Source organism: Amblyomma americanum, chromosome 5 (genome assembly GCF_052857255.1).
Source record: "Amblyomma americanum isolate KBUSLIRL-KWMA chromosome 5, ASM5285725v1, whole genome shotgun sequence".
Classification (NCBI taxonomy): Eukaryota; Metazoa; Arthropoda; class Arachnida; order Ixodida; family Ixodidae; genus Amblyomma; species Amblyomma americanum.
Genome location: NC_135501.1, coordinates 146,062,797 through 146,077,266, shown reverse-complemented (window position 1 = coordinate 146,077,266; position 14,470 = coordinate 146,062,797). Strand labels below are relative to the sequence as shown.

The following is a 14,470-nucleotide window of genomic DNA, read 5'->3' as shown; positions in this document are numbered from 1 at the left end:
AGACATGAATAGAGAAATCTACATAAGATAAAGCTTATAAACTCCCACGGAGAGAAAAGGAGAGACGATGGAAATGCAGCAAGATAACACAAAAATGAATAAACATTAATTCTGTAAATATGTAGTCCAATGTTAGCGCTAGCAACATTCCGCATGTTAACGCCGGGAAGAAATACTCCAGCTGTAATATAGAGATATAGTAGTTTCCGGAATAAAGCGGGGTAGCAAATAATTAGCTTCCTCATGGTGCCCTGGAGCACTACAAAGGTGTGGTATAAAAAATCGATGATGAATAACCACTGCTCCATTAATCTCCCCTGCCAGAAAGTTGTCTAACAGATTAGGCAGAAGCGGTATTCTGGGGGAACCGAATAACTACCTACGCCCATATCGCACCGTTTTTTTACGCTATGGTGAATCATTCTATGCGTTCTCACGTTCTGCACTGTCATTGACATGGGCGTGTTGAGGGCATGTATAAACCTTCTGAGGTTTCTCAGAAAAAACCAGTTTAAAGTATCGCTCGTCCCGGTCTATTCTTTCTTCGTCCGCGTTGTTTTAGCGGTTTGAAAAATGTGATACTTGCCCACATTTCTGTGTAGAGAAGACAGATGGCAGCGTTAAACTGCAAGTAATGTCGCAACATGAATTATACTATAACTGTTTTTGTTTGGCCCCGTGTTTACCACTACTTTTTTTTTTGTCTGGCAATATTTAGTCACAACATGGACGCCTGCAATTATTATTTGGGCGTTTATGTGCTCTGCTCTTATTCGAGGCTCTTTTTTTCAAGCCTACTTTGCGTCCTCCTTTATGGTAAATAACCGCCCTTGGGCAGTGCTGATGACTCCAATTTCTTACTCCGAGGAACTCCGTAAAGTTAAACGCGGCGCTTAGTGTAAACACCGGAGTGCAAGAGATAGATCTTGTGTCCTTTGTTCTGCCACTCAAGAATACCCTGCTTAAAAACGTATACGTACGACCTTGCAAGAGAAGGCGCGCACGTGTGGGGTGCGCAGTCATTGCCACGGCACGTCTAAAGACAATGAGAGGCAGGAAGGAGGAAAGTGGTGGCGAAAGCGACCCGCTGGCCGCTCTCGCGATGCAGTCCCTCTGGATATAAGACGCGGCGCGATTTCGGAGGAAGATAACTCTCCACACTTATTTGAGAAGAAATCTTCAACTGCCAAAGTGCCACACCGAACAACGTTGGTGAAGCTTGGTAAGCCTGCATGATTTCATAACTGCTAGCGCCGTAAACTTCTCGTTTGCAAATTTGTAGCACAACTAGTTTTTTCATGCCCGCAATTTCTGCCGAAATACTTGCCGGAGATTAAACTCAAACTTAGGGCCTTATTTGCGGCAATGAGGAAAACGGAATGTGACCTTCCATCCTTCTCCGTCAACCGAGAAAACCGCATTGGAATACACTGGCTAAAAGTCTGGAATGAACTGGCTGGGTAACTTCGTGCATAAGCGCAAGATCATTTTGTGAATATATTTTGGAGCCGTATGTGTCGATTAGTTTTTTACCTGTTTTTTACGCATACTTATTGGTGCAGCTTTATTGTTTGTATACATACACACTCCGGTAATTATTTGCTACACAAGACCGCAGCATATGTATCTAAGTAAATAAAATGCCGCATAATTTAGCGCTAAAATGCTTACGCAATTCGTAGCTGTCCTGGTAGCCACCGGGAAAGTATGTCGTGTCCTTAACAAGTTTCCAAATTTTCATGAGCGTTCTTTTGATTAGCATCTCTGCCAAGAGGCGCATATAGGCGTTGGAGGCTGCTTTTGAGCCAGAATTGACCATCACCTTAGGCTTACTTGATTATGTGTTAATTGCGGCATGAAAGACAGAAAGTACTGTGCGTACCAAAGAAGTCATTTAACATGTGTTTACCATGGTTACGATTGACCTTGAGGTGTTTATCACACAGCCCAAAAAACGGGTGGAGTTCACAGAGCTGTGCGTGCTGACGAGCAGTGCGCTTCCGCAGGTATCATACAGGTTTTCTACGCCGGCCAGTTTTAATTAAAAACAGGACACATCCGCTTACTTGCTGACGCCGTGTAACAATAGGAAAAGTCGAGAATGAGAGCAACTCCTGAAAGGAGAGAATGGGTTGCAGGCAGGTGAAAACGCTGTGCCGTAGATTGCGTTCCAGGAACACCTTTTACGCTCACCATATTTTCATCGCCTTTTGATGTCGTGGAAAAATGTACAGTGCTTTCAGAAGCCTAACGAAAACTTTCGATTTCTAGAAGGAAGCTTGCTGCTGTGGACGTGCGCGGACTCGCCCCCGAGCATTTCCTATTTCTAGAGGCTTTGGCATCCATTGGGTAGGAGAACCGACCTCATTCAAAATATAATCGCAAATGCCACGAAACGTTAATAACTAAATGAAAACTGCTCCAAGAGATCACCAAAATTAACACGCAAACTAGTAGAAGAATCCTCACGCATCGTCAACGCTTCCTTCCGATGAAGCATCTGCTTTAAAATCAGTGCTTTTTATTGTAGCAAAGGTTGTATTAAAAACGCAGCTTGCGGCTAGAAGCCTCAAGGTGATGTACTCAGCAACTGCCTTCATTAAGAAATGTTCAAATTTATTTGTTCACGGGCAACAAAAATGTATGTTTTGGGCTTGCATTTTTAATAAAAAGATAAATATTGCACTTTATTGTTTTCTAGGCTTTACCCTTTCATAGCCTCAAGCATATTGTGCTCTGACGCACCACATGATGCTATAATTCGACTGTTCTTGAACTTCTCTTTACGTATTTATTGTGCTTATCCACAAAATATGCAGGAAAGTTTTCGACACACTTGACAGAAATACTCTGCAAGAACTTCAATCTAGGAATTATTATGGCGGGCGCAGTTCCAGCCATACTGTTCGTCAGTCTGGCCTTCATGTGCAGACTTAAACCGTCAAGTAAGATATATTCTCCTTGTACAATGCTCACAAATACACATCCAATGGTTTGCCCTGAATACCGTTCTTTTGTACAAGAAAAGAAGGAGGGGCGCCATGACAGCTCTTCATAATAGCTTTTCTACCCAATGATATATCACTACAGAGGCAAAGTACCATCTCAGCTGGAAAAGTACTTACGCATCACTACCTTACTGAATTCTACGGGTAGTAAATACAAAGCACTAAAACGCATTGTTCACTAAGGTTAATTTTTTTAATGAAGCACTTGGAAGCCCTTCGTACACTCTGCGTCACCTATGTATAGAGCGTCGAGATGTGTGCACCACGCAATAATAACTGAAATTAGAAAGCTGCCCAAGGTTTACGGACTAAGTATTCACGCCAGGCTCGGATTGCACGTCGGCATGGCTTTACTGCCTGGCGGAAATGAACTCTAAAAGCTCGAAGGTGTAACATGGTGTCGCTTGTTACGGAGGGAAGTGCGCCACTCGAGCGCTCTGCACAACGGTGACACGGACTGTCCACTACAAAAACAGCGTTTGTGTCCAGCAACTGTGCGTGAAAACAGGTAGTCTGTGTAATCTACAACGAGGCTATTTATTAGTGGCTCGATTACAGGGCGAGCGTCAGAGTTTGGCGTCGGCATCTAGTGTTTTGCGTAACACATAAATTTAGAAGCTTGGTTTTCGTGACGTCTTTCACCGGCTGCGAAGAGCTGTCTAAGTTCACCCCGCACAGTTGCTGGTGAAGTCTCTGAAGTTAATCTCAAATGCAGAAACACCTGCCTTGGTCCAAAGCATTAATCTGAAGGTATAGTAATCGCCGAGACATTTTTTGTGATACCTCCTGTGATTTATCCGTGCTGCATGACACATCATGCGTCACTCCTTTGGACTAATTCAACGAGATGGGTAACATTGCTTAAGCAAAATTAAAGAAAACTGGGCGGTTTTTACACTGAAAAGTTGTTGTCAACACATGAACAAACTATATTTGGAGAGTGCGAAATAGCTTTTCATCTCACAGTAAACAAACCTTCCAATTTCGAAAATTAAACTATTAAAACTTTATTTGAGGTATCTCCTAAGCGGACCTCACACCAAAATGCGGGTCTTGCCACAGGCAGGTCTTTACGAGGGATAGTCATCAAGGCAATCAAGACCCAGAGAAGAACTCACTAAGCGTTTACCGCTCGGGAAGAGTGAATTTCAGAGCAGCTGGTACTATAAAACACCGATGCGGAGTACTTCAAGGCAGTTGTCAATGAGGGAGTGGGAGTAGCCGGGTGCAGCAGCTTGTCTCGGGCCGGGGAGTTTTTATGGCGAGTGGGGAGTGAGTATGTGCGGTGTATGAGGTGAAATGAGTAGGAATGAAACCATATTTAGCGGGCATCCGGCATGATGGACGTAGCAAGGCAGAGAGTAGAAATGTGGGAGGGGTCACTTGAGACCAATGATTGATTTCTGGCCAATCAGCGTTGCACATTGTCATACCTCCATGTATCACGTTAATCTATTTTCGCCCCCCAGTGTGATGGGTTGCGCCTGGTGTGTTACAACGCCAACTCCCCGTAACGAAAAATGTGGCATTAACAGCTTTCGCCGGAAATAAAGTTGTAATTTTGCCCAACTGAACGTTTTCTCGGTTTTACAAAGGTGCTGCGTGCGACGCCGGTGGAGGAAGGCTTCACGATGCTGCGAAGGCGTTGGTAGCGAACTTTCCCTCGGAGCACTACAGTGACCTCAATCGAGAGTCGGACTGGTTTCCTGGTGTGACCTTGACCAGAGTGAAGCTTTCTGGACTTCATGAGTGCGAAATACTCGGACCTGTCCAGGGTTACTGCAGGGAGAGCGAAGAAATGGCTCAGGTAACGTTTCCTTACTCTTTAAAGCTTCTAGTAAACGGAACATACACCAGATATCACATGAAAGAGCGAAAGGCAGCATAACAATCTCGAACAAAAAAGCTTGAAAAGTGAGAAAATTTTAAGATGTTTTTATGCGAGTATTGAAGGTAATAACCTATCATTCTGATGTGTAACATCTCTCTTTAAACCTGTTTCCATCTATCGCATCGAACAGCTAATACTGCCATCGAAAACCAAAGGGGAACGTGTTTGATGATAGCAAAAACGTTAGTAGGAAAAAAATGCAAGACTCCCATCGAGTGATCTGCGCGTATAATGGTTTTAAAGTGAGATCTAACTTTATGTGAAAAAAATTCGTTCTAAAAGTATTCCTGTTCAAACTGCTTTTTTCCAGAAGTGTTTGGTATGGATGCCCAATGTATAAAGGCCACTCAACACCGTAAACATTACCTTATCTAAGAAAACAAATCTTTTTGCTGGGCTAGCCGGTACTTCATTATCTGATATAAAAAAATAGTGCCAACCGGTCTCTAGGGTTGTGCTGACATGATCATTTCGATGCATTTCTATTGCGCTAATTTTTTCCTTGATGTAATCAACTTCATGCCTTCTATACGTCTGCGAATACGTGTATAACCCAAACCAAATATCTGCCTACCTCCTATAACTACCTCTACACTGTTGGGTGGCCGTGGGGTGGAGCCACAGCCTATGACTGTGGTAGCCGAAATCGCCTCCTAACTCTGTCCGCAGAAATTCTCTGCAGGGAAAGCCACCACCTCTCAAAAAGACTTGCATAACTCACATCCTCTAAATCAGCATTAGTAAAGACTTCAAGCACAGTAGCATTCAGGTCAGTGCAGAAGCAGCACTCTCATCATCAAACAGTGAAAAGAAACAGACACAACACAAGGTAGAAAGACGGGACGGAGCGCCTTTGTGTTGTGTCTGTTTTCGCGCCTGTAACCAAAAAGATGTACAGTTACCAACTTGCCCCGCAAGACGTTCTTTTAAGAGAAAAGAACCCCAGTTAATACAGGGGATGGAGGTGCTGGACGTGGGCGTTAGCCCGCTGCGCATGAATTGGCCCTGCGCCCTGTCACAATAACATCGGGTAGGGGAGATGACGCCGAAAGAGTAGTAGGCGCTCTCGCGGGCCAATGTGCCTTAGTGAGAGCACCAGCGATGGCACAGGTAAGGTCCCGCCGTGAGCACTTCTGAACGCCACGCCAATCGGCGTAGGACAGACACCGAGAAATGCGTGCACCAAAAGCCGCCGCTGAGCATGGACGTAAGAAGACAAGCGACAGGCTTCGTAGGAGGCATAAGCGGTTTCCAGGCTGTCGCCGGTGGCAGGGTGCTGCCACAGGGCAAAAGCACGACGCTGTCGGATGCCGAAGCGTGTTGCTTTTTCTGACTTTAGTCCCACACGCATTACAAGGCAAGCACTTTGCAGTTCATATTTAAATAGAAATAAGCGACCCCCCTCTAAAGCTGCCATCGCGTTATCCCGTTTCTTCCGGTTGCATTTCTCCTGAGCCTGAGTGCTTTACTCGTATTTTGTGTTTGATCATGCAGTTCCAGCGCGTGCCTTCCAAGGAAACATCAGGAATTCTCTCAGAAAAAGGATGAACGTGAAAGATTAAAGAACATATTCGACTTTGGCGGTGTCTGGTACAGAGATTAGAAGAGAGCGCTGACCGGGATAATCTTGGAAGTTTTTGGCAGACGACATGCGCTAGCAGTATTTCACTGGAATATGCTTTTTTCCTGCAGAGAATGCAGCCTGATTTTGAATGATGACCTATTTATTTCTCTTGACAACCTCCAAAAAACAACAGGCATAGAACTGCCCATGAACCAGTGCAGGGTCGTTGAGGGGAATTGCACTAGCGCACACTGGCGCAGTCCATAGGCTGGTTCAATAACTCTACGCATGGCGTTCAAGACATTCTATATTAGGATACCATTTGCACAGTCATGCGTGCCGGTTTCGTCTGTGCTCATAGATTTCGAGCGTTTATCGATTGATTTCCAGACTATTTTCCTGTTCTCGCTTTTCACCTGTGCACACAATAGAAATATATTTTCATATTTAAATTAGCTCATAGTCAATAAAGTTCACGGGCACGAGAAAGCGCAAAAAGGTGAAGCTTTATCAGGCAAAACTCAAGCGGCCCTGACTACCAAAGTTTTCTAATCCATTTTCTGTGAAGCAGCACTACAAATTGATAATCGCTAGGTCTTTGCTTTCCTTACCTTCTGGATTACAACATCGATGTCATCGATTTAAAAGCCCTTCAGAGAGCGCGTCGAGCGTTTTCACCTCCGCTGTCGCGTTGGCCATTTGAGGCTCTAGAAAGCGGCGTATTCCTTTTCGTTTCTTCGTTAACATCACCGAAAAAAGTTTGCATGGTCTACACGAACGTGTCGTCATTGCGAAAAAGTGCCATTTTATCGCCATATTTTAATAAGCATGATTATGGCAGAAGACACTATTTCGCGTAGGATGACCCAGGGCTAAACTGCAATACAATCACGTGAGGAGAGCACCAAATCTCGTCCGCGAGTCAACATACATGTTCCGCGCGGAATAAAAGGACGCAGAGTGCACGCTGAAGCTGTAGAGGACAGAGCACGTTAAAGATCCCCAGGTGGTTGAAATTATTCCGGAGGTCTCCACTACGGCACCTTTCTTCTTTTCTTCTTCCACTCACTCCTTTATCCCTTCCCTTAAGGCGCGGTTCAGGTGTCCGCCGATATATGAGACGGATACTGCGCCATATCCTTTCCCAAAAACCAATTATTATTATTATTACTGTAGAAAACAGAGCATGTCAGTTATTACCCCCAGGGTGCTAAATTATGGATACCCACCATGCCTGAGCATAGCAAACCTTGTCTATTCTAAGAATGTTAGATTCGCTGTAGCAATTCATAAGGAGCTTTCATTTGTTCGATATTAAACAGAACGGCAGACGTGGACATTTGAGAGAAAACTGGTTCTGCAGCATATTTAGCATGTAATACAGGGGTACGCAATTAAGAATCGCAGGAAATATCTTCGTGGTTGGTCAGACATTCCAACTTTTATTAAAATAATGTAGAATGCTTGAACACTCCTCCACAGCAATCCTTCCTCGCCAACATGCCTGTCATATGACCTTCGGGTTACACTTGCCGAGACTTCTGTAATCCTGGCTCTCGCACTCAGAATTTGGCTTGAGTAAATTGATGTACAAATCGGCTTGATTACTTTGGACAGCGAAAAATTTATTTTGTCTTTGCCAACTTTTCTGCTATTGTGTGTAAAGAAAATAAACTGAGAATATTTAAAAATTGAGCAACAACGTAGTGTTCCACAAAGGTGCTTTATTCGAAAAAGCTCGCTTTAAAATGCGTTATCACGAGTATGTGTTTAAAGCTAACTTTTTCTTGCAGTAGCAGTGCCCCTAGAAGAGCTACTATAATACGCACTGCTACGAAAACAAGCACAACATTAAAAATTGTCATTAATGACCGCGATGCCTTCAGTCACTTCGTTTAACAGCGACAGCTGTGTGTGGGACGATCTGCGAACTTATTAAGTCGTCGTAGCCAGTGCCTTGAGCGCTCTACACTTTTACTTCTCCTTTCATCTCGTCCATTTCCCTCTCAAAGTTTTTGATGCTCAACGTCCGCATTAGGCATGACCAGCATCCCTGCACACCAGCAACTGGCGCCCTCTGTCCGCAGCCATTCGCGAACAACGCGTGACAGGCAAGTTATAAATCTGTAATTTTGAGATGACTAGAAGGACCGGCGAGATTATTCCGAAGCACGGTGGTTAGTATTGCCAACTCGTTCGCGTCGTTGTTAAATCTGACCTAGAAAATCCTTCATTTGGTCCCACCGAGCATTTCCGACGGCCATACAAAATGAATGCGATGGACAGCGCCTGTTTTGCATCTTCTCACGTCTATGTCCTTTGCGGTGTAGATTAACTATGTTAATAGGATGTAGCGAACATCTGAAATTCGCGCGCTAATTTTCAGTGTTCAATGCCACGCTGCATGTGGCGGCTGCCGTGCAAACAGAGGTGTTTGGGCATCTTTCCTGGGCTTGATAAATTTATGATTGACAGCGCTACACGCACGCATACGCCTGTACTATTTGATTCACTCATCGAATGAAGCAGTACACTTTCAAAATTATTCGCACCGAATCGAATCAAGTTTTCGCACCAAATCGAACTAAAGTTTTCGAACAGATTTTGAATAATAGACGGGAAGTTGGAATCGGGCATGCCGATGTTCTTTTTTACTGCTGTCTCAAAAAGTGGGCCCATTGCAGCGTCTCACAGCATGCGGCTGCGATAGGTCCGCGCACTCTCATTCGTGGAGCGGACTTCGCGATGTGCGAACATATGGCTTCAAAGAATGGACGACACGGCAGAGTTCCGCCAGGTTCAAGAAAACTTCAATTAATGCGTGGCAGGCAGGCTGGCAGGGAATAAACTTCAATAAATGCAGCAACACAGCCGGATGGCCGACAGCGTCGCGCCTCGGCGACCGAGTCAGTCCATTGGACGAGCCGAGATTGAAGGCCTGGCTGCTAGCTGTGCAACGGTCCCCCACTGCTCCTCGGTAGTGATTATGAGAAAAGGGGTGATAGGGTAGGCCCACATGAAGTGATATAGGGAAGCGTGCCCACCGCAGAATCTGCAGTTGGGAGAGTTGAGAGTTCCGTAGATATGGGAGGAAAGAATTGGGGGATTTGGGAAGGCGTGCGTTTGAAGCTGGCGCGCAGGAGATTTCGAGCTTGCGGGATAGGGATTTTTCGGTCAGTGGTTAAAGGCGCTGGTCAGGTCGGCGATTTAGGGTGGTGTCCTGGTAACTGGTTAACTTGCCCTCACTCACCTCGCTCGTGTTGGGGCTAGTGGCTGCGCCCTGCCCGGATAGTATTGCCTCGGGTGTGTGAGTGGGTCGCCTGGTTCCCTGAGAGGTAGGAGTGTTGGGGGGAGGGGAGGTCCATATGAGCTGGATGGTGTGATGTCGGAGGCCATAGCTGATATCTCTCGTCACTCTAGTCGACAGTGATGTTGCTCCAATTTGTTATCCGTTGTCGTCATAGCAAAAGGTCACCTTTATAGCCGCACGACGGTTACAGTGTTGATATAGTGACTCCGCATTTCATGCCTCATACTGGAGATCACTGCTGCGTCTTTCTAGAACTATAATTTTAACTGAATGGAAATACCACTCGCGCTGGCTTTTTGCTCTTACGCTTGAGTAATCTTTTTGTACTCTATCCGCACAAGTAGCGAACTATCATAGAAATATTGAGTCGTATTCGAGCCGGTTGTTTCTTTATTCGATTCGTATTGCATTATGTTTGTATTCGATTCGTAATTGATTACCACTCTATTGGGTATTCCTATTAAACTGGGTATTCCTATTAAACTCAGTTTTGAAACAGAACTATTCGCAAACCCTTACTTTTGTGGTTGCGGCATCCTAATACTCAAACCCTCTCCGAAAAGGCATTCCCAACCCAACCGTTATAAGGATTGGGATTGCCACATGAGTAAACATTGGGTGAATTTTTCTGCTCTAGTTTCCCTAAGCTTGGAAATATTTGCGGCAGCTCAATGTAGCGGATGCACCTATATCATGGCGTTAGTTGCCGCTTATCCAGCTATCTTGATCCTTTCAGGTGGAGCTGCACTGCGCGTCGCTCTCGGCAACCGTCGGCTGGAGCATGTGCAGCGGCCGCAACGGCACACTGATCAGCGAACTCCGTTACGCCAGGCTGAGCCTCGAGTTCTTCGCGGAAGGCTCCGAGGGCGAAGGTAGTGTCAAGTTGAGGTCAGCAGGAACGGTGGCGCCATCTGCTGTGACAGGCGCCACCCTTCAGTTGACAGGAACCAGCGAGTTCCTCAACCGGACAGCGTCTACCGTGGCTGCCACTTTCTCGGAGACGCTGAGAGAATTCTGGCTGGTGACTCTACCGGGACACGTGTTGGAAGTTCTGCACTCTAAAAAAAGACAATAAAGCAGAATGTGTGAAGTTGACAACATGGTGAAATTCGAAGCCCAACTTATTGCAGTTATAATAAAGAACTGGTGCTTCTGTCTCTAGAAGTCTTGCACGATCTCTGAAAAACCGCTTCAGTATGAAACAGAGCTAGTGGATTACTCCACCTTTTACTGCCCAAGCAACAAAGGGTAATTGACCCAGCATTGGAACTGCATTGGCAATGGCCGGTCCTACAAAAAACCAGGATGGAACCATCCTGTTGCAATATTGGACCGATTACCTGTGCTGCTTGGGTGGTTTTCTGTTTGCACTTTATTGTTTTCTTCGTTTTGAATATAAAGAAAACTTTGTTGGATCCCACTCCGCATGTTAGTCTCCATTACAACTGCGCTTTCTATTCATGGCTCTGCGACCCAAGTGGTTTTCAGTTCGATGAATTTCACGTGACTCAATGTTTTTCCACGCTGTCCAAAAGTAGGCACAACCAGTGCACTTTTCAAACCCTACAGCAACTTTCTGAATGCATTTCTTGAGCTTCTGAACGCTTCGCTGCCACAATTAGTAAAAAAGCGAAATGTAAACTTCGTCTCTCTGTAGAGGCAGCGGCGCCATTCCTTTTTCTTAAGTGTATAGGCGCTGCTGATCATTTTACAAGCATACTCCTAGACCACACTCTTTTTTAACGCAAAATATAAATTGAATCCACATTTGTAAATTTCACGGCATCAATTAAAGATGGTGACCTTTCTGGCCGTATTGGTGTGCATGTATTAAGGCCGAGCTGCAATTTACACGAAGTGCACTTAGTCTCTAATTTTGAACCATTAATCTTGGGAAAGAATAAACACTGCCTTAACCTTATTGCCCAGTTTGGGAGTTTGCAAAGTTATAAGAAAACGATGCACAATATTTTTCGCAGCATATTTCTAATTACATACGTGCACGAAGCACTCAAATCTGAAAATGATAGAAGGTCGGCAGCTCAATTAGGTTAGCCTTGAAGTTTAGAGAAACGACCGACACGTTGTGCCTTCTTTGCAGCAGTAAACACGTGGTTTGGCAAGGAATGGCACACTTCTCGTTGTCGGTCCATGGTATACCTCACTTCAGTGCTTCTGCCAGCTGCATGGAAATGAAGTGACCGGCAGAGGAGGTTTCTATGCTCTTTGGCAGACCAGCCGTACCGGCACTGAAGCCATGGTGGCTGAGTATGACGCAGCCAGTTTCTTATTGAAAAAGAAACAAATCAGGCACTTCTGAATTTACACCATGAATCTAAGCCATGAATGGATCTGCTTAACCGAACCAAGTTGGCTTCGAGATGCCTAATTGCTGTTCCTAAGCAGTGACCACATCATGTCGGCGTGTTGTGGACTATGTGGTAGGTGTGCCACCGCTGCCGTCAAATACAATGCCCACGGTCTCAAGCGCTGACTGTAGACAAGTTGAAGATGCTGTCGTTTTTCCTTGTATGCGCGTCTTTTTCTGGCTGGCTAAAATCCTCTTCAATAGGCTCAGCAGTAAGCGTTGCTTCAGTGTCTAAGGCAAATTACATCCTGTTAGCCTTTAAAAAATTTTGCGGTTATATATTTTTTATTAATGGATGTGATGGCGGGCCCCAGTGTTCAGTGTTAACCTTTTGTCAGGAAGACCAATGTCCTGAAACAAGGTGAAAAGTTCAGTACACGGCGCTGCTGTAGGATTGAGGCGGGTTAGGGTGCGAGTCGAGAGTGGCGACGGATAAGTATTTCGCCTCAGTAGCACGGCTGTCGTGACAAAAACCACGTCCTTTCCGGTTGCAAAGAGGGACCAATACCGCTTGTGTTTCAGTTTTCAGCTGAAAAACAAATCGGAAGCAGCTGCTTAGGTTCAGCCAGGCTTCTTTTCGAACCTTCATATGGAAGTCTTTACCTAAAGGGAATGCGCCTTTCCAGAAAACGAAATCCCTCTCAAGAGCCTGCAAGCAATAAATGTGAAACTCAGGTTGTACTAAGATAGGACTCATGATCGCTGCGGCTTATGCTTCTCGCATCGCAAGTGGTTATTAATTGCACGCTGACTGAGCATGGCTTAATGACAGGAAGCCTGCGCCATAGCTAGGGGGGGGGGGGGGGGGGGTGCCCTTTCAGAACAATTTTCCTTTTTCTTATTCAGTGGAAACTCTCTTTAGTTATGTGATTTCAAATCTTAAATGCCGGAATCGTGCCAACGCAGTGCGCCGCCGTCGTTTATTTCAACGATTAACACGGCACCTGAGATTAAGCTTTTCAGGCTTCAGTGCGGTACTAGCTGATGTTCACAGGAGTGAGCCGGTGCCTGTGCAAGGGTGTCGCGGTTGCTTCGACGTGCTTAATGCAAGGAAAATTTATACCCCAAGGGGGCGTCAGGTCACGAATTTTTGGTGCAGACTAATCACGAACCTCGTCAAAGCTCCCGGCTGTCATTCCATATCTGAGAACAAAACGCGATGCAAACATGCGTCGATTGACCTTGTTAATGCGCCAGTGTAGAGAGGTTGCTGCATCGAATTCAGTGACATTTGATATATTCGCTGCCTGTCTCCAAGCTCATTTCTTGCGAAGATTGCAATTTAAATTTCCTAAAAATTACCTCGTGATGCCTGCTGATGTTTGCGTAACATCGCTGAACATGAAGACAGGAAGAACATCGATCATCAACGTGATTTCTTCGCGACTTGCGAAAGTCGCGCATGCGCTAATCGAATGCTTATTATCACAGACGCTGCGCAGGACCGCGCAGGACCTTTCTAGTGCGCTAAGACTTATAGTGACTACTCCCCGCATTTAACCGTTGTGTGTTTGCATGTTTGTCTGAAGACTGCTGGGGGGCAGGCTGCCCACCTGCCCACTTGTCTGTGGACAACCTGCTTACAACCAGGCTGTGATGACGTCACAGGATCATGTGCCCTATGTGGCAGGTGGACGATAACCAATGCCAAACAGTAGCCACACAGCGCTGGTGCACCTAATTCGGGCTTGGTTAAATGATGCAAATCGGTTGCCATTTTTTCTTACCTTAGTTACTGCAGATAGTATCTTGTGAACCATATTGAATCACCCCTCCCGATACCTCTTTGCACTGGAAAAGCACTTGAGTAGAGAAAATCTTTGAGTGCGGAACAGGTTGTGGACGGTAAGACTAATATGAATTCATGGAAGGAGTTTGAAAGTTAACTTTCCCCGAGACGTATTTTGGAGCATGACTTTGGTCGTATGTACAATGCGTTTGTTAGCGCGCATATTGTAAAAGCTCTCTTTTCTTTAACAGATGTCGATTCGTTTGCGAGTTAAAAGTGGCAGCCATGTGTGTGCTCTGTGCGCGAAGATATTGTAGAGGGACGTTCATTTGACTAGGTGCTGAAAAATTTGAGTCTCATATGATGCTATGTTTTAGGTTTTGAAGGTGAGCATTTTCTGGTTGCCCTTTAGCGCACCGGCTCTGTTTTTTTCAAGAGGTATTGTCACAGGCCAGAAGCTTCTAGTGACAACAAGTCTTCATGGCTTAATTAATTCGAATATAGGGACAAAGGCAGAGATGTTTTTTAACTCAACGCTCTTCGAGAGATGGACATTTTTCTTGCACAGTGGTCATGACACAGGATGTGAGTTAATTTTGA

The 14,470-nt window shown here is 45.3% G+C and overlaps 1 protein-coding gene across 1 annotated transcript; it reads left to right on the top strand.

Annotated features, from left to right (window-relative positions):
- Window positions 1-1,035: 1,035 nt before the first annotated feature.
- On the top strand, window positions 1,036-11,145 carry LOC144135129 (uncharacterized). The gene is made up of 4 exons (XM_077667880.1): window positions 1,036-1,222; window positions 2,820-2,945; window positions 4,604-4,815; window positions 10,510-11,145. The coding sequence occupies exons 2-4, from the start codon at window positions 2,879-2,881 to the stop codon at window positions 10,846-10,848; spliced, it is 618 nt and encodes a 205-aa protein (XP_077524006.1). The 5' UTR covers window positions 1,036-1,222; window positions 2,820-2,878; the 3' UTR covers window positions 10,849-11,145.
- Window positions 11,146-14,470: the final 3,325 nt, after the last annotated feature.